This window comes from Pezoporus flaviventris, unplaced genomic scaffold (assembly GCF_033815535.1).
Source record: "Pezoporus flaviventris isolate CSIRO_AGI_PZ_B2104156 unplaced genomic scaffold, CSIRO_AGI_Pfla_v1 ptg000045l, whole genome shotgun sequence".
NCBI lineage: Eukaryota > Metazoa > Chordata > Aves > Psittaciformes > Psittacidae > Pezoporus > Pezoporus flaviventris.
This window is the reverse complement of record NW_026892593.1, coordinates 2,480,930-2,500,883: the sequence shown is the minus strand read 5'-3', so window position 1 is coordinate 2,500,883 and position 19,954 is coordinate 2,480,930. Positions and strand designations below refer to the sequence as shown.

General features: G+C 44.8%; 1 protein-coding gene across 4 annotated transcripts in view; it reads right to left on the bottom strand.

Annotated features, from left to right (window-relative positions):
- Window positions 1–666: 666 nt before the first annotated feature.
- CAMK1D (calcium/calmodulin dependent protein kinase ID) overlaps window positions 667–19,954 on the bottom strand; it is a 222,555-nt gene continuing 203,267 nt past the window's right edge. For 2 of the 4 annotated variants that reach the window (XM_061467239.1, XM_061467236.1), the window contains 3 exons: window positions 14,129–14,216; window positions 12,636–12,774; window positions 667–8,958 (listed from right to left, as the gene is read on the bottom strand). In XM_061467239.1, coding sequence (XP_061323223.1) covers window positions 8,837–8,958; window positions 12,636–12,774; window positions 14,129–14,216 — 349 coding nt within the window. In that variant the 3' untranslated portion in view covers window positions 667–8,836. The remainder of the gene's footprint in view (window positions 8,959–12,635; window positions 12,775–14,128; window positions 14,217–19,954) is intronic. The other 2 variants (XM_061467237.1, XM_061467238.1) reach the window with 2 other exon arrangements.

Here is a 19,954-nt window from a genome sequence, read left to right as displayed (position 1 = left end):
CCACCTCCCTGCTGTGTGCCCAACGACACTCATCTGGGTGTAGTGATTTTTCCAGCTATTTTTAAAGGGGAAGGAATTCCTGTGTGTCACTGAGTGACAGCCAGGAAAGCAGAAATGAAAGTGGGGAAAATTTAAATAAGAGGGAAACATAAAAAAGCAAGTCATAACACACTGGGAACATGTTTGAAGGAAAACAAAGCCCATGATGGAGCACACACAACAGCATTTGGAGGCCACTGCTGAATGCAAAGGGGCTTGGAAACACTAGCACAAATCCTGCCTCCTGTCATGATTCCCACCACAGGCTGTGTAAGTCACCATGACCAGCTCAAAGGCAAAGGAAGTCTCCAACAACTGCATCTCCTTTCCCTAGCCCCACACAGACACTCTTAATGCCCATGAGACAGCCACATCTCCATATGCTGACACTCAGCATCATTTCCAACAGCAGCTTTACAAAACACCTGAAGGGAAAAATCTGTTTTATCCATTTCCCCATGGAGTGAACTGGGGAGAAAAAAGTCTCACCACCCTCCTTTGGGATACGAAGGGACATTGTTGCATAAAATACAATGGAGCAATGGAGCAGCCATAGGAATGATTCACTCCCTTTCTTGCATGTGGATGGAGACTCAGGCACTCAAAAACATCAGACTTCACATCAAGGTGATTTAATTGGATTTATTAGAGGAAAACAATTACTCATCCCTTTAAATTGTCATCATGATAGAAATCTCGATATGTATACATGATTGTCAAGGCAGAGAACCACTTGCAACGTAGCCCCATTAACAATTTGCAGTATTGCAAACTCATTATGCAGATAAAACTTTTGCGATGCCTTAAAACATGCACGGAGTAAATACACATTCTCCCTTCTTTTTGGACATGGATGCTGTTATGAACTTGTATCAATCACAAGACCTGCAATATTAGGCACACTGACATTCCTTGATTAAGATTTAAGCCTTTGTAGAAAACATGCTTGCGTTTTCATTGAGTGAAACCAAGATGTTTTGCTGTTGGGGATATCTGGGGAGTCACTACTCTGGGCAGACCAGGCTTTTATTCATTGTTTGCTGACCCAAATCAAATTATCTGTCTAAAAAATGTCCAAACTGACCAAAATGCTGTTTCTTAACTAGGGGCCAGTGTACGACAGGACACTGACATTGTGTTGACCAGAAACATGTCACACTGTATCTCCTACTGAGCTACAACCTTCCACGCTCTTCATTTTGGGGGTCATGCTACAGCTTGATCTAGTAAGACATAGCATGAGTGATGCCATGCTTGCTCAGGGGATGCAGATGACAGATAGAAAAGCTCAGAGCTACTCTGAGCACACCCCTCGAAGCTCCCACCCACCCAGAACCACAGCACACATCCACCTCTTCATGGAGCCCTGCACCACGTGCTGCCTCAGCAATCTGAACTCAGGCTGACTTACAGCCATTAATAACGATGATTTTCATGCTGCCATGTAGCGCTTCTGCAATGGCACAGTATCCTGGCTGAGCACCAGCCTTGAAGGCGGGCTCAAGGCTTCTTGTTGCTTTCAGCCACCACGGAGTAGTCCTTGCATAATTCCCAAGGACTGATACTTGCTCCCTGTGACACCAGTATGATGCTTTCTCTCCAGCCCTTCTGCTTGTCATGTCCTTGCCAAGAATCTAGAGCAATTTTGCCGCCCTTTCAGATGACTCTGCTTTGCGTACTGGGAACTTGAGTATTTCCCGCACTAACACAGCAACCACTTAGGAGCTGGGACCACTGCCCTGCTGATACCCATGAGAGGGCTGGTCCAGAGCTACTACAAGTAAGTAGCATGTGGCCATCCTGTACCCTGCCTTAGGAAGACCAGCACAAATTAAAATGTGTGAATGATCAAGGAAAGAGGAGGCAAGGACATGTGGAAGAAAGAAAAATACCATATCAAACACTTCCATGGATAAATGGTGGTGCTACATGGAGGTTCAAGGATCAAATGCTATTGTCTTAGTGGTGATGCTTTGGGAAGGATGGGATAATTAGCTCAGCTCTCTGCCCTATTTTGTGCAGGCAAAGAATCGCAGCATCTTGGTCCCCAAAATGCAGTTCATTCTGCAACAGGTGAGAAAGAACTATCTTGTAGGAAGAGAAAGAATACTAAGAATTGAGTGGACCGGTCTAAATTCTGACTAAGAAAAACAAGACAAAGGAAAAAAAGAGAAAACAAAGAGACACACCAACATGCTTCTTGGTAATCCTGAGCATTAGCAGCCCAAGGAAGGAATTTTTGACGCAGATCAAGTTTTTAAGCATTATATTCAAAAAGGGAACCTCCCCTCCCCGACTCCCTGTTTCTAGACGTGTACATGACTGCTGCATAGTTTTAAGCTGCTCTGGATGGTGACTCTTCCTGTACATGCTGCAGAGCATTCAACAGAAAGACAAAATATATTACCAGGCTTTGCAGTATCTTGTTTACAAAACATCAGCTTTTGCATTTACTCAAACTTAAAGATGGATTTTGAGTTACAGATACATTGAGTCATTTAAAAGCAAAACGTAGAAGTAAACCCCTCGAAGAAAAGGTTGGGTTGAAGGTGAATAAAGAAAAGGCTTGGGAAATACAGAAACAGTGAACAGCAGTTTAATACATGCAGTGCAGTATCATGCATTTATTGGACATTTGTGTCATCATTAGTTCAGCAGTGATTTTTTTCACAATGCTTGTGAGCATACATGCCCTGATTCCACTCTGGAGCGTGGAAAAAATGTAAGAGCCACTCTTCTGACCTTATCATTTACGAAGAGGGGCTAAAAAATGGCTACCTGAACAAACCAGTGGCACAGTTCGCGGTGGGAAGGGGTCTTGAAAACCAGAGTCTGGGCTAAAGATCCTTTATCCTGCCCTATAAACTATTTACACAGCTTTGACCCAACCATGCAAAGTCAAGCCAAAAACCCTGAACCAACTCCTGATCTCCCACCGGAGGGATCTGTCATCCCTGGGGCCACAACACGCACACACACACATACATGCACACACGTGCATCACGGAGACCAAACCACCCCAGCGGACAGGATGGGAAGGCAGGACTCAGCTGCAGGGATGCAGGGTAAAATTACAGGGATTGTGTAAAACTTGCTGCTGGGCCGGAAATATGGAATGCCTGATTGACTAGGGGAAGCTGTTCATGCAGCGTTTGTGAGCAGGTTGCTGTTTCCTCACTCAGCCATTGCTGGCAGGGATCTGCCAACTAATCCTCCACGCTTGGTTTTGATGCTGTTTTCCTTGGATACCAACGTCTCTGTGTGTTTCCACTTTTTGCTTGAATGAGTGTAACACTTAGCATCAAGTTTCTGGTGCAAATAAGCATGATAATGAAGGCAAAACTCCCTTCCCATGAATAATTTCTGGGATGCATTCAGGCACCAATTCAGATGGATAAATATGCATGGGATAAAGAACGCAAATAATCCCACTGAATTCTGTACACTGACAGGAAGCTACTTCTGCACCTCAGGGCTCAGTCTAGAAACTTATTTTGCCAGTAGATGAATCCCTTGGCTCTTTGGAAAGAGCAAAAGCAGCAGGTTACAGTCTGCATGATCTTGTTGGCAAAGTCAGTCTGGTGGTTTTATGCAGTGCTCACCCAGTGCTGCTCAGGCCTGGAACTGTTACCACAGGGGGAAATAACAGCACAGGTTTCCCTATATCTGATCGAGCCAATGCCAAGTTCAGATCAAAGGACAATATTCTCACTGGCTGCCAATGGCTGGAAGCGATCTGGCTTTCCTTGGGGATTTGTTTCCCTAAAAATATGGTCACACTTAAGGAAGGGGAAGCCTGACGATCAGCTCCACTGCATTTCTAGGGCACCCTGGAGGTCCATGTTCTGGTTTGCAGAGGATTTGGGGAGAAAAGTCAGAGATCAAGGGCTGTGTTGGCTCCTGGGCCTGGGAAAAGCTTTGGACAAGCCTCAAAGTCCCTCAGGGCCAGGCAGGGGAGAAGTGGTTATAATAAGAATGCGGTCAATCACTGTGTAGGTATGGAGGACACATACACAGTGGAAACCACTAATCCCTACTGCAGAACTACGTGGAGGTGTCTACCAGTGGGCTGACACACTTTCTGTTGTTTTATTCATTTCAAGAACAAACCTCTATCACTGCTTGGTTTTATTTCAGCACCACAACCATAACAGACACACAAGGCATAGGTAAAATCCTACTTGTTTTTTTCTGTACCCACTACTCTAATGGAACCTCTACAATAGCAACCAGGACAAAAGAAACATCACCAGCAGAGTAACACAGTCTCAGGAAAGCATCACTGACAGGTTTTCCCTATACTTCTACTTCCCCACTTAGCCGTGCCATGGGGCCAATATCCATTCCATGCTGCAGAAGGGGTGATCCAGCAGAAAGTTAGGATGTACTGGGAATGAAGTCACATGCAAAATCAGCAGTAGAAGCCCCTGCCACTACAATACTGACTTTCAGCTCGCAGAGTTCACATGGGCAGCCTGTCCTCACAACTTCTTCTGCAGGCTAAGGGGCCAGCTGGAGGTTTTCTGGATTTTGGTTTGCTTGTTTGCTCTCCCAGCAAGTGCACTGCTGTTGGCATCAGAGATGGCCTCTGTGACTCTGGAGGTAAAAATCAACAATCAAAGCTGCAAGCAAAGAAAAAGAAGGGGAAGGAGCTGAGGAAAATGAGTTACAAAGGAAAAGCACATTGGTACCAGTAAAATAAAGCAGGGAAGGGTAACAGACAGGTGAGCCCAGGCTGAAGTCCTCATGTGAATCACAGAATGGTTTGGGCTGGAAAGGACCTTAAGATCATCCAGTTCCAACCCCCCTGCCATGGGCAGGAATGCCTCACACTAGACCATGGCACCCAAGCTCTGTCCAACCTGGCCTTGAACACTGCCACGGATGGAGCATTCACAACTTCCTTGGGCAACCCATTTCAGTGCCTCACCACCCTCATAGTAAAGAATTTCTTCCTTCTATGTGAGGTGTAAATCACACACTGTTTAGTAGGATGGTCCATTGGGAAAGAGCCCAGAGGGATTTTTCTACCTACACCTTCATGACAAGGCCAGCTGGGGATTTGATTTAAATCTTCTCCTTTGGGTCTCTTAGCCCCTTCTCCACATGCACACATTACTGACTTCTGGCTTAGCATTTGTGTGTGAGAGTGGCTGAGCAGAGGTGGACTGGAGCAGGGGAAGGACACGCAAAGGCACTGGAGCATCCCTGGCAAGCAATGCTGGAGTTTTTGTTCTGCCCCCTCCATAAATCGGGCCTGGGTGCACTTAACAGATTTACCCAGACTTAAACTAAGAAATTTTAACCAAGAGATACTTCAGGACTCAGTGGAGAGATCTCTAAGCATTTGGTGAACTCCAGTGAGGATTCCAGCTGTGTTTCACTGATATAAAAGCAGAGCTTCCCAGCACCCAAACTGTAGCAGAAAGAACTAATTTTGCTTTTAAGTGCTTCTGTTTCTTGTGTTAAGATCCCAGCAGTTGATATTAAGCCAAAGAGAATGACGATAAATTACACAACTAAGGCAGAATATTACTTGCAGGAGGGAAGAGAAATCACTCTAATTCCAAGTGTGGAAGGAAAGAATACCCTCCTAATAAAAACCAAGGGAAGCATCCAGCAAGGAGAGGCAGCATAGCATACGGGAACAAGCCCTCCGCATCTGCAGGACAGCATGTCTGCCTTTGCTTCCATCACTGCTCTTTGTTTTGCAGATGGAAATCCATTTGCTTTCCTTTTTTCCTGCAAGATACATTTGGAGGCTGTATTTTGATTAGAGGCCTCAGCAACTACGTCAAGTTCAAACCAGACCTCAGGTTTCAGAAGAGAAAGCAAAGAGGAAACGCTTGAACCTGAATCTTTAAAACCATTCTAAAATGACAAATTATTGCCTAACCAAATCCTGGTTTTGGTTGCACATGTGTAAACATGGGGAACTCCACTGATGCTAAACTGGGAGACTGCCTAATCACATCCCTGCAACTGGAGCAGAATAGGGCCAGCCGGGCTTACAAAATCATGGGGTTTCAAAATAACTTCAATTTCTTGGGAGAGGAGACTCTCCTAAACTAAACCTTCCTTATTGAGCCTGCCAAAATAAAGTGGCCTTAGAATGACTTTAAATTGTTTTATATTCTTTTTCAGATACCTTTGCAGCAAAACGTAAAGAGTTCTGACGGTAAATACCAACCAAGCTCCTTGTTAGTGGGCAGGATTATATGATGGCAATGGCCAGGGGATAGGGTCAAGGAGTGGGACTTGCAGCAGGAAGATCCCCTGCCCTTCAGTGTGCCCAAATCTCAGTCACAAGTTCTCACCAGAGTTTTGCTGCCACCCCCCAAGAGACCACCATGTGGCATCTTTCCTAAAATCACAGAATCATAGAATCACAGACTGGTTTGGGTTGGAAAGGACCTTAAGATCATCCAGTTCCAACCCCCTGCCATGGGCAGGGACACCTCACACTAAACCATGTCACCCAAGGCTCTGTCCAACCTGGCCTTGAACACCGCCAGGGATGGAGCATTCACAGCTTCCCTGGGCAACCCATTCCAGTGCCTCACCACCCTCACAGTAAAGAACTTCTTCCTTATATCTAACCTGAACTTCCCCTGTTTAAATTTAAACCCATCACTGCTTGTCCTATCACTACAGTCACTTGATGGAGAGCCTCTCTCCAGCATCCTTGTACGCCCCCTTCAGATATTGGAAGGCTGCTCTGAGGTGAAGATGTTGAAGTTGAAACCTTTCTGCAGGAGCATCCATGCCATCTGCAACATGGTGGGGGGCAACCAGGGCTCCCAGGGGCTCAGTCAGATTGCCACAGCCCTCTGAAAGTGGGGAGCAGCTGAATACTGAGATCTATTTGGTACAACAGGTGTAAGTGGCATGAAAGGACTGGCTATTTAAAACAGAATCAGTGCTCACTGCCACCTGCTTTTCCAGCTTTCAGCACTCAAAGTATGATGGATGAAATCCTGGCTCTGCCAGTTGAGGCCAACTGACTGAAGCTGAAGCAGGATTTTGAAGTCTCAGTGAAAAATGCTTATCATCTTTTCCCAGCATGGTCACTATTGCCTGATATATTCAGCTATGTCTATGGTTGACTTTCTCAATTTCTTGTGCAGGATAAATGAGACAAGCATGGCAGTGGAGCATGCTGCAGGGAATGGCACAGGATGGACCTGTTTGGGGTGCAAGAGGCTCACAGTGGCCAGGGAAAGCTGCCTGCCTCTGCTGCCTGCCTCCCTTCTCTCCTCCTCAAAGGAAAATCACAGCTGGGAATGGTGTAGAAGTAACCTGGAGCTTTTCTGGGCAGATATTTCTCTCCTTTCTGTTTCATGCTGCTTTAATGCATGGCTGCATGACAGTTACAGTGGCTGTTCCTAATGGATGCACCAGCACACGGAGCTTGGGAAGTGCATGTACCTAGTCATTAACAGGGAAGTTGAGCTTGCTTTTGTCTATGAGCTTCAAGGGAGGAGGAGGAGGCAGTGCCACCACTGCCCCTGCATGTGCCCAAGCCTTTTGGCAGAGGTCCTGCTCAGTGCTCCTTGACAGCCCTCAGACAGCCTTAGGCGTGATGGAGCAATGCTACACCAGATCCTGCACTGTGCATCCAAGAACCTGCCAGTGATTCACAGAAGGGTTCAAGCATCTCCCCTCTCCTGGGGGTGAAACCAGGCACACAGAGATTGAGGTCCAAAGTTTTCTGTTTGGTTTCAATACCCAGTTTTGGCCTCTCTGGGAGGTGCTGAGCATCAGCAATGCCAGGCAAAGCCCTGAGAAGCTGCAGGTGCTCAGCACCTCTGGCACTGAGCCCTCGGACTGGATGTGCCCCATACCAGAGGCCAGGCTGGGAGGAGATTGGTGAATTAAATGTCTTGCCAGAGGGCAAATGAGTCAGTGGCAGGTGATGAATATGGCTCTAGGCCTTACATCTTCCTTTTCTTTCACCCTGCCCATAACTCACAGTGACTCGGAGGAGATAGGAGCTGTAGGATGAGACTGTGCTCTCTCATTTCTTTTGCTCAGCTCTGGTTGGCTCCTGACTGGTACCATGTATCTGCCTCTCTGCTGAAACAAGGGTGCTGCAGATCCCCAGCACTACAGGAATGAGGCCAAAGATGAGCTGGCTCCCAGCTGGTGGCAATTTAACTCTCACCATGGCTTTCAAGAAGGACGAGGGGAGGGAAAGCAGCAGTTCTTTAATCTGAACAGTAACAGCTCTGCTGAAGCCAGACTTACAGCCCAATTTGAGGAGCAAGAAATGGCATGCCACTGAAATACTCCCATGTTGCAAAGGTAACGTCAATTCCTACCTACAGAAATAGCCTATCCTCCAGCAAAGTGGAAGGAGGGACATTACTGGAAGTACTTTTTAAAAGAAAAAAAAAATATAATGCTCAGAAAAGTATCTCTATTTAAATAATCCAGTTGAGATGTTTGTAGTTAATGGAAAAAAAAATACAACATATACTGTTACCTACACTGAGAAAAAGAGTAAATCAATGGGGAGAAGAATGAGTGTTCATTGGTTAGAACATCGCTAGACTCACATATATATATATTTATATATATATGTATATATATGTACAGCACCAGAGACTGTTAGATCCGTTCCCCCTGGAGTCATTGCAGTTTGTGATAAATGAAACATTTCAGAATTTGCAGTATAAAATATGGCCATAAAAAATCTTCTTTCTTCTAGTCCTTCGCAGAGCGAGCACCGCAGGGTGGGATGTGCAGGGGCAACCTGCCAGCCCCGCTGCCTGCCTGCTCCTCGCCGCCCCAGCTCTCACTTGCTCCCTGTGTGCACTGTGGTCACTGTGGTGGGTCTGGGTCTCCGGTCCCCTCCTACCGCAGAAACGCCTGAAGAAGCAGATGAAACAAAACTACAGAGAGTGGATGGAGACATACCTAAAAGGAAAGCCAGAAACACAGTTAGAAATGTTATGGTTGGAGGTGGGAAAGCTGAGTTTCTTTCGTAGCACGCTACAGAGCAGAGGGGACCGCAGCTGGAGACGGCGCTCCTGCTCTTCCTGCAGCTGTGGCTAGGCTGGGTACATCCATGAGGCATCTTCTGCCCTCCTAGCCCAATGGCCATTTGCCTACTGTCACCACCAGCAGTTGTATGCATGTTGCAATGAATACACGTCCAGCTTTGGTATGAGTTCATCCAGACTGATTCCACATTTCTGGGGCTGAAGACAAAGAGTTGTGGGATTCAGCAATCCCTCTGGCATTGTAGTGCTTAGAATAATTCTCCTTGTGGGCATGCTAAAGATGGTTAAACTTCTCATCATGGCCATCTAGCTAAACGAACAGACTGTGCATCTGGACTAAAGAAAGTTCCCCAGGCATCGTGGAAAGCTGCTGATAAAAAGGTACAGTGGGTCAAATTCACCGCTGAGTTCCAGTAAACCTAAAAGGAATGTAAATCTGTGGGATCTGGGCATTACTCTAGTGACAGCTTATGTTGCTCCAGGTTTTGCTGGTAGTTCTCCAGGATTTCCAGCTAAGAGATGTAGGTTGATGTAGGTTGAGTATCTGGACTCATAATTTACCCAGGCAGTTCCTTTTGAACTCATCAAAGACTTCTTACAGATATCTTTCTATGAAAAGAAGGGGTTTTAGCAAAAATAAAACATTCATAGAAAGTGTCCGCTTCCTGTGGACCCCTCACCACAGCTCTAAAAACCAAACCTCTCCAAAGCATAACCCCTGAAAACCCAACGCAAGCTGGGTTTTGAATGATAGATTCAAGATCCTGCTACTCCAGCATGCCAGCATTAATGAAGAGAAATAAAATACATCATTACTAGAGCTTTCTGCAGGTGAGCTGCCCCTCTCCCAGCAGCTGTGGAGACCCCACAGAGATGATCCTTAGACCTTGCTAGCACATGCAGCTCTTCATGCAGTTTGCAGCCTTCAAGGCACTGATGTGCAAAGGTAGCTCTGGTGCAAGAAAAGCTGCTGAATGGGAGACCTGGCACAGCCACTTTGCTCTGGTAAGATGCAGGCTCACAATGATTAGAAATACAGTTCATTTTTCCTAGTGAATAAAGGGCAGATGAAAAGTACATTAATATATTCTTGGACTGGAGTTTGATATGGCCCCTTGACTACTTAGGATTTTTTGATACTTGTTACGACTTTTAACTACTTTTCCGTGCTTCAAGGTTGCATTTCAACCTCAGGGCTGACTATGTGGTACCTACACTAGTGAACATCCTGCTTCCCAGCAGTTTTGACATTTGACAACTTGGCTTCACGTTGCAATTTATCTATTACCTTAAAAACACAGAGATCTAGGTCCTGTAACTAACCTAGCCAGTCCAGTCATGTCTTAACAGAATAAACCAAGCACAGGCAGAGAATAAGGCAAATACACTTGAGAATTCCTGACTGATTCACTTAGACTTTCTTGACAGGTAGCATAATCCAGCCTAATGCATCATCTTTGCTTTGCCCTAATACAGAGAACAGAATTAGGATGCAGCCTGACATAACCTACTCTCAGGCGAAAGCTGTATTTAATTGTCTTCAGTGATGTGAAATTACTGCATCTGAAACGATTTGGAGAGCTTATTAAATGCCTATTAATAACATTAGGCAGCTTTATATTTTGCAATGGTGGCACAGCTGTTTTGTGTAACTTGCCACATGGGATCTATCTTGTGCAAGAAATCTGTCCCCAGAGGAAACCACTGAGAAAGAAAGAGGCAGGACAGAGACCTCAGAATCCTCTCAACAGGAGGTACTTGGTGGACTGCATTGGATATGTCAGCTCCCTCTTAACGTCACTCCTGTATTTCCTGCTAGCTCTTCTCACTAGTTCTCTAAGGCTCCAGCATCTCCTAACTCTGATTACTTTGAGGAAGGGAAGCTCTTCCATATTGTCTGCCAAGCTGGTCTTAACCTGGGATGCTTGGAAATCTTTCAATACTTTTCTGCCTCATGTTTCTAACATGAGAAAACTTATCTTAACACATTTGGTTTTACTCTTTCTATGCTTGCTGATGTCTCCATCAATACAAAATATGGCTGGGTTCTGTACAGAGACCTGCTGGATTCTGTAGTGGTTCAACACACTATTTTGTTCTCACCCTTCTTGTTCACAGATGTTTTTCCATTACTCTTCATACTACGCAGTGCTATTAATTAACACCATTTGACATTAATCAAATAGATGGAGAGAGATTAATCACCCACTAGTCTAACAGCAAAGCATGCCATCAGATGTTCTAGATCTAATGGGGGTCCAGCTTAGCCATACTGCAGCAGGAACTAAAATAAAGTCATGTTTCTCTTCTGTAAAGGGTTTTCTACATTGCTGCATTACCAGTGCATGGTTTGGAAGTGCTTTGTGGCTGGTCAGCACTTCATCACCCCTTTGCAGGTGCCAGATGTGTGCCGAGAGCACAGTGATGATTTTTTGGCGGCAGCTGTAGGATTTGGCACTGGGCATGAATCCCCATCAGGCCCAGGATGCAGAGGGAAGGGGCTCTCCTCTGGCTCAGCTACAGCCCAGGCTGGCAAAAACATCTTGTGCAGCACCCAGAAGGCAGATCACACCCCAACTGTACCCATGATAGGAAAGAAACCACAGCTTCCATAAAGAGCTGTGGGGACTGCAGATGGTGGCATGTCCTCATCAAGGAGCAGAGACTGGCAAGAGGCAGGGGAGAGGCAGCACTATCCAAACTCCTTTCCAAACAGTAGGTGCTTTCAGCTCCAGAATAGTGCAGGGTATAGTAAAGAAATGACCACTTCAGTCCCCAGTGAAGCAAGTACTGACTTCTAACTCCACAAGCTATTAGGATTCCTTTTTGTTGCTGAACCTTAAAATAATCTCCTCTAATTGTAAAGTCCACATCACTCCATTTCTTGATATAAAAATGTCTACAGATGGATGGAAATAAAAGAAATGCTCAGAAGCCAGAGATTATACAGGCTTCATTGCAAAAGACACATTTCTATTTTCCCTTATGTCTCCTTCCCTGGCATCCAGAAAAAACGTGTATATCCCAAGCATGAGTCCATCGGGCAGCTTGCACATCTCAACTACAGCATGTAACAAACAAGGCAGGAGGCCAAGTCCCGCTGTGGTGTACAGAGCCTGAGTCCTGCTCAGACAAATGAGCCTCTTCGTACAGGAGCTTAGGCTGGCTCAGCCTGGCAGGATCAGTCTCCTCCATAGTAAACAGAAACGGAAAATGAGCCAATTTTTACAGAAAAATGTCTTATCATAATACTGGAAACTCAACCATAAACAGTTTGAGTAAACTTTTTCAGTTTTCAGCCAAATACAGAAATTCTTTTTCTGGGTCTTTTTCCCAAGTGAAAGCCTTTTTTCTTCACAAGAAACAGTGTTTTTCTCTAAAAACTGAAAGCAACCAAAACCTTGTATTTAGTGCATAAACTTCTGGCCAGCTAAAATTGAAGGCCTCTATTCCTTTTCAGCCCTGATTTAAACACCTGCTTGCACAAAGCCAAACCAACTGGCAGCGAGGACTGCAGCCTGGGGGTCAAAGGGGGAAAACGGGTGTCCCGTGAATTTCCTTGGGAGCTTTCCTGGGATGTTGGTTACTCACAATCTTTCCGTGTGGCTGCATCGGGAAGCGGCGCAGCGAGGCTGAGGGTGCTGGAGACGCTGGTGCTGGCACTGTCCAGGCTGCTGCCGAGGTGTAACCGCCTCATGTGCCGCACGACGGCTGTGGCGTTAAACGCTTGCTGGGGAGAAGAGAACAAGAGAGAAAGGATGACAACATGGGAGGTGGAAGGGCTGCTTCTGCTCCTCTACCAGCTGATCATGGCTGTCAGAAGTGAATGAGCACATCATCTGATTATTCTTCCCTCGGTGCTCAGCTCTAGGACCCCCAACACAAGAGGGATGTGGACCTGTTTGAGGGGACCATGAAGATACTCTGAGGGCTGGTGCAGCTTTGCTCTGGAGACAGGCTGAGAGCTGGGCTTGATCAGGCTGAAGAAGAGAAGGATCCAGGGAGACCTTGTAACAGTCTTCCAGCTCCTAAAGGGGGCCTACAAGAAACCTGGAGAGGGACTTTTTACAAGCACATGTAGGGACAGGACAAGGGGGAATGGCTTTAACCTGAGAGAGTGAAGATTTAGATTAGAAATTATGAAGTTCTTCCCTGTGAGGCTGCTGAGGCTCTGGCACAGGGTGCCCACAGAAGCTGTGGCTGCCCCATCCCTGTCAGTGTTCAAGGCCAGGTTGGACACTGGAGCTTGGAGCAACCTGCTCTAGTGGAAGGTGTCTCTGCCTGTGGCAGGGGTTGGAACCGGAGGAGCTTTAAGGTCCCTTCCAACCCAAACCAATCTGTGATTCTATGATTCTACCTTTCAAACTTTTCTTGATTTCTAGTTTCTAAGCTAGAAACAACAATATCAAACCATATACATTTCTGCTCTGGTCCTTCTCCGTGTTGTCCCTTCTAGCACTCGGTTGGGATGCTGCTGCCTACAAGGAAAGTCATATTCAACACATTCTGCTCTGCACCAGCACATGGGGGGTCTGCATTGCATCATGTGTCCTGTGGTGCTGACCCCAACTCCACATATAACAATGAGTGCTTTAGCAGCCCCATTATTTCATTGTCTTTATATAGAATCATAGAACAGTTTAGCTTGGAAGGAACCTTCAAAGGCCATCCAGTCCAACACCCCTGCAATGATCATGGACGTCTTCAACTAGATCAGGTTGCCCAGAACCATGTCCAGCCTGGCCTTGAATTTCTCAGGGATGGTGCATCCATCACCCCTCTGGGCAACATGTGCCAGTGTTTCATCACCCTCATTGTAAAGAATTTCTTCCTCACGTCCAATTTGAATCTCCCCTCTTTCAGTTTAAAACCATCACCCCTCATCTTATCACAACAAACCCTGCTAAAAAGTCTCTCCCCATCTTTCTTATCCCCTGTAGGACCATGCAACTGAAGTCTGGGCTGAGTATTTTGACCAAAATTTTGTGCCACAAACACACTAGCATGCTGAAGGGGTGGTTGTATGGCTGCTGCATTAGCAGAGTTGTGTGTCTAAGTGTCATCCCTGAGGATTTGTTACTTACTCTCCATTTGCTTTTTGCAAAGTTCTTCCGGATCTGAGCGCTGACTGACTCATGGATGTTTTTGTTGAGCGCTGTATCCCCAGCAATCCTGAAATGAACAGACCAGACAAATTGTAAGCCATATTTTGCTCTCTTTCTTTTTCTTCTCCTTAACCGAGAAGGCCGGCCATAGGTGTGATTTCTCCTTCAGGGATGATGATTTCATTCACATGAGGGCTCAAACTTCCCACCACTGTCTCTGCTGGCAGCAGTGGTGGAAAATCTGGGGCAATAAAAGCAAATGCAGATAAGGCTTGTAGGTCTGGCAGCTACAAAGAGGTACAACCTTATTCTGTTGGTGCATGGCTGCTTTCTATCACCATTACAGCCCTAGATGAAAACATTCTACCTGTTTTTTTCTTTACATCTGAGGATTTAACATCAACAGGCTGGGACTACTTTTAGCCTCAGCCATGCAGCAGCTTCCAGAGCCACTCCAACCTGTCCGATTTCTGTTTGCACTGGAGATTTTCCTGCCACCCTGCAATATACATAGCCATTTATCATGACTGATGTAGATTTACAGTAGAGCAGATACACGGATGGTCACTACAGCAGCAGCACAGGCTGCACAAATAGCTGAAGGTGAACAACACTTAACCTAAAAAATTGACAGATACTGTATAGTTTCTTTAACAGATAAAGACACATTCAAATCTCCACTAACATGATTATTTCAAGGGAATTTTATTGTTTCATTTAACTCCTCAAGGCATGAGATCCGCTGGAAGAGTAAGCATCAGAGTGAACTGACTTTGCACCATGTGCTGGGGTAATGCTACCTAACTTGGGTGATGCCAGTAATAAAGATTACATTCTATGTTGTATGTGATGTTTTCAGAAATCAATTTTTTATCCACAGTGTAGAAAACCAATGTCCATTAGCAATAAAAAACTACAAGAAATTGAATAATCCATTAAGAATCTCCCAGCCTGGGGACCTCCAGTAAAATAATCAGAGGATGTGGGGGACACAGTGGTTACCTCATTCTTCCTGTCTCCCCCAGCTCTGTCAAAATAATTCTGAGATATATATGCCTAACTAGTCCTTGAAGATCTCCAAAAGACGGAGACTCCTCAGGCAACCTATTCCAGTGCCCCACTGTCTCCCAGAAGACATGGAAAATAGTTTATTCTTTGTCTTTGAAGCATCCTTTCACATATTTGAAGACTGTTATCATGTCTTCTGTCCGTCTTCTCTTCTCTAGACTAAACAAACTGAGTCTTTCACTGTTTCTTCATAACTCATATTTCCTAATCCTCTGATCTACTGAGCTCCTCTGGACTTTCTCCAGCTAGTCTTCCTTAGAGGGCAGTACCTAAACTGTTCGCTGTTTTCCAACTAAGGCAGCAGAATGGTAGCATTGCTTTGTGTTTCTTCAAAGATGAAACTTTGCTTACATACCACAGCCTGCCATTTCCATTTATGTGTCCCCTGAATTGGAGACATTCCTTTCATTTTGTGAAGACCATCCCAAACTATAACACTGTTCTTCAAAGGACATGCAGATTTTTCTACCTTTGTGTCAATGGCACATCTAACAAGTGGTCTCTGGGACCAGTCTTCTCAAATTGCTCTCCTCCTTCCTGCTGGCAAAACTCACCCAGGATGTCAGAGAGATGAGAGGAACTACTTACTCTTGGGAAGAAGAGGGACTAAACTGCTATCTCCCAACAGTGGAGAGCCACTAATCCTATCCTGCTGCAGCTAAGTGTTGAGTTATTCAAGAGTACTGGAGCCTGCAGGATTGTGGGCAGGAAGGAGCAAGGTTTCTCATTCAGGGTAGCCCACCTCCAACTGTTTGTCTAACTGCCACTGCTACATAATCTCTATGTCAAGTAGACAGAAAAACTGGTACCATGAGCAAAGCATGGCTCCCAAATGGCGCTTGACATTCTCTCTTGGGTCCCTATGCTGTTGATGGAGATTAGGAGGTGTTTGACAGAAAATTGGGAGATCTTCAGTTCTTGCTTCAAAAAGGATTCCTTCTGATCTCCTCTCTGACAGTAAGGTAAATTGGTCTGGATTTCCCACTGGAGGAAGGCAGATAAAATCTTGTGAGGCAGCATCTAGGTTAAGCATCATGTTCACTGCAGACAGGCCCTAGCAGAGTTTCCCAGTGGGAATGCAGACTGCTAGTCCAAAATGCCATGAACATTATGCTCTGCTCAAGAACAGCTCCTCAGTGAAGGCAGGTGCCCTCAGCACATACCATCTGGGAGCACTGACCATCATACTACAGATCTGTAGATGAAAACGAAGATAAGCACTTAATATATGCATAGCTGCAAGCCAGAGCATCCATTTAGTAACTGATCAAACAGACCAACTGCAAAGAGAAAATTAACTTATATTTGCAAAGAACATTTTCCCTCCAAAGGAATGAAGCATTTGGCTTTATGAACAAGTTGGTTAACAAGATGTAAAAGCACAGATCAAGTTTCCCACTTGTCAAATTCTATTTTGGAAACAGAGACAGAACAAGTTCTTGGGGCATGATAGCCTTGCCAGCTCTTCCAGAAGATCTTTCCTGTCAGTCTCCATACTTGCAAATGCATTTTTGCTATATGAAAATTTTCACTGGGTGTGTAGCTCAAATACAGGCTAGATGTTTTAGGGATCATTTTTTTAAATGCCGATGGTTTCTATAAGAAACTGCTGGTTCCAGTGGTTCACAAAGTGTCTTCTTCCTCCACTAACTCTATGTTCACTATGCAATTCTCATAATCCCAGAAAAAAAGTCTTGGTGTTTCCCAAATAGGCAGGACAGTACTTGTTTACTTAAGAACGAGATGGACAGACAGTCCATGAAGCCCTCAGATGCTACAGTGGTGGGGACCATCCTACATCTAATACCTCTTCAGCAGCGTTAGCACCTTGCAGATGCTAGTTTTTAATACGAGCAAAATAACATCAGTGTTGGGTCTAATTTAGTGTAGCAGGATCCATTCAAACACATGCTGGTATGACAAACAGCATGGCTTAAAGCACAGCCCCAGCTGCCCAAGCTGGCTGTGGGATTGTTCTCCAAGCCACCTTTGAAGAACCGTCCTGTTAATGGTGCAATGTTGTATCAGGAAGACTGTGCTTTTATACTGTATTCTGTACTTGAAGGATCTTGAAACTTACATAAAATACTTGCAGTATTATAGTGTTTATAGTGTAGTTTTGCTTCTAGGAAAACAGAAGAAATGTTAACATTCATTTGCCATTGATGTTTTGCTGGAGATGTGGTGCTTTAAGGACAGAGGCAAGAGAGGTGGAGGTGAGCAGGTATAAGTCATATCTTCTATACATCGACTGGTAGAGTTTGAAAACTGAGATAAGCTTTTGGGCACAGAAACCTACCTCAAGGTGGGTTTCATGAGCGTTATCACATCTATACTGAAGGTATTTAATCATGAACTCCAATTCCCATGCTGACAAGATAATGCATGAAATTTAATAGAGATACTGGTTTTAGAGCACATCACAATCACCCTTCCACCTTTCTCTAATTCTCCAAGTCCACAGGCTATAACCCATCTTGCTTTTCCTTTTAGGGCAAAAAAAAGTTAGCAACTTTCTTTTTAACTCCCTCCCCTGGACAACATACGCTTCTCCTTCAGGAATCAGCTCCATTTTTCCTGAGAAACAGCCACCACCTTCTGTTTCAGAGATGATCAAACTGATGCATATCTAGTCAAACCCTGAGCAACAGTTCCTGGCTTTCCGCTTAACTTGGAAGGTAACTGTCAGGATGGAAGCTTGCTTTTACCAACTATTCCAGTTGGCCGGTAAGAGATACTACTTCTACCTACCACACACATCTACAAACCTAAAATTAAACAGATCAGAATAATGCATGATTCACTATCATGCTGAGCATCATCTAGAATCAAGCAAAGATTGATGAGCCCAACTGGAACATGTTTTTTCTCTCGGTGTTCCCATTTTGCAGCATGTGAAAGCAGCTACAATGGTTAGGGGAACTTCATGTTGAAGCTGGTTTTTCATCCAGTTGTAAATGTATGTGTCTCAACACACAGAATTGGATACCAAGAGCCACAATCTAACAACTCTCTGTCACAAATACTTCCACTGAAGCTAAGAAGAGTATTTCTCATGAATAACCGTAAGAAATCTAGCCCTGCATGCGGGAGGCATCTAATCTAATGATCAAATATTATTTCATAGTATCTAATTTATTATAACTTTCTATCTGGGTTCAAAGCGATCACAGCGATTTATCAATGTATTAGTATTACCATACTAATTCTAAGCTTTGAGAGGAACCTCCAACAAAGTCCCTCATCTACCATTATTTTCTGAACATTCATATAGAAGGCAGCAAACTCAAATGTTGTGCTGGCCAAACAGTACTTGGAAATACTCTTGAGCATGATGACAGGAAACATGGAGTTAGCTGTAATGGATGATGTCGGAGGATCGTAACTCTTCTATACATACACACGCACACATATATATACACACATACCCCACATGCATGCGTATAAATATACACACACACATACTCTATCAGTGATGCTCCAAAATAAATAGAGTGCAGGGACAAGCTTGATAAGAGTTTGATTTAATGTTGTAAACATCAGCAGTTCCCTTCAGGAAGCCCTTTTCACACTTCAAACAACATAGTCTGAGAACTGAGCTCTTTGTAAACCATGTCCTTTCCCTGGGTGGAAATTATTATCTGGCTCATGCTCTCTGGCACATAATAAACACTCGGGGTCATGGTCACAATTTTCAGAGGCTCAGTCCTTGCCAAAGCTTTGTGATTCTTCGGCGTAGGCGGGATGGATGTTGGCAGGTCCCAAGTATCTGCTCCCCCCCTGCACAAGCAGTGGGGAGAGGCGAAGGCCACACTTATACCTGCGGACATAAGTGTCTAATTTAGGTGCCACAATCTCCTTTTCCCCTTTACAGTCTACAGGGAGACAATACATACAACACCCTTTAATTTAGATGTCCCAAGTTGCCTTTGATGCCATAATGAGCTTCAGCACACAGCTCTAAATCCCATTTAAGGTCACTTGGGTAATGTGTGACAGAGACAAATTCATGGAACACCTAATTCCTACACTGGCTTCCTAACTGTTGGACTTTTCTCTTCCCCCCCCCCCCCCCCCCAAACTGTTTTCTCTCCCTTTGACCTGAGCCTGGAGGCTGAATTTGGGGCTGTAGAACCCAGCTTGACCTGACAGGGAGCACAGTGTGATCCTATAGCTATGGAAAAAAACAGGTCCCCAGCTTCCTGCTGCTTGCCCTTAATCACTGCAATCTGAGCAACTGCCCTAAACAGAATGTGGGCTCTGACAAGGCAATATATTTAATAAACTTAATTGCTGCCATTAATACAAGCTAGGGAAACATTAAAATGTATCAAGCTGCAGCAAAATTACCCCACTCTTTTGTTACCTTCATTTTCCACATCCTTTTTGAAAAGTCACAGTGGAACAGCTAGGCAGAACATTGCACCTCTGCAACACACCATAAACAGTGCAAACATCAGTGAAAGATATGCTATAAAGTAAATAACTTTTCCAATGGAAAGCATAAGTCACCTGTATATTCAACTGGAGAAATCTGTATAAATGGGCAGATTGTACAGGCCGGGGTGTAATCATTATACCAATAAGTCTTACACATTGTACTGTTTCCACTACAATACTTCACTGCAATTATTAGACTCCTTTTCTGCCAACTCCAAGTTTAACATACCGTCCCCCTGCCAAGGTCTTTTGATTATAAATAGCAAAACATCACGTAAATGCAAGCATGTGGGGAGC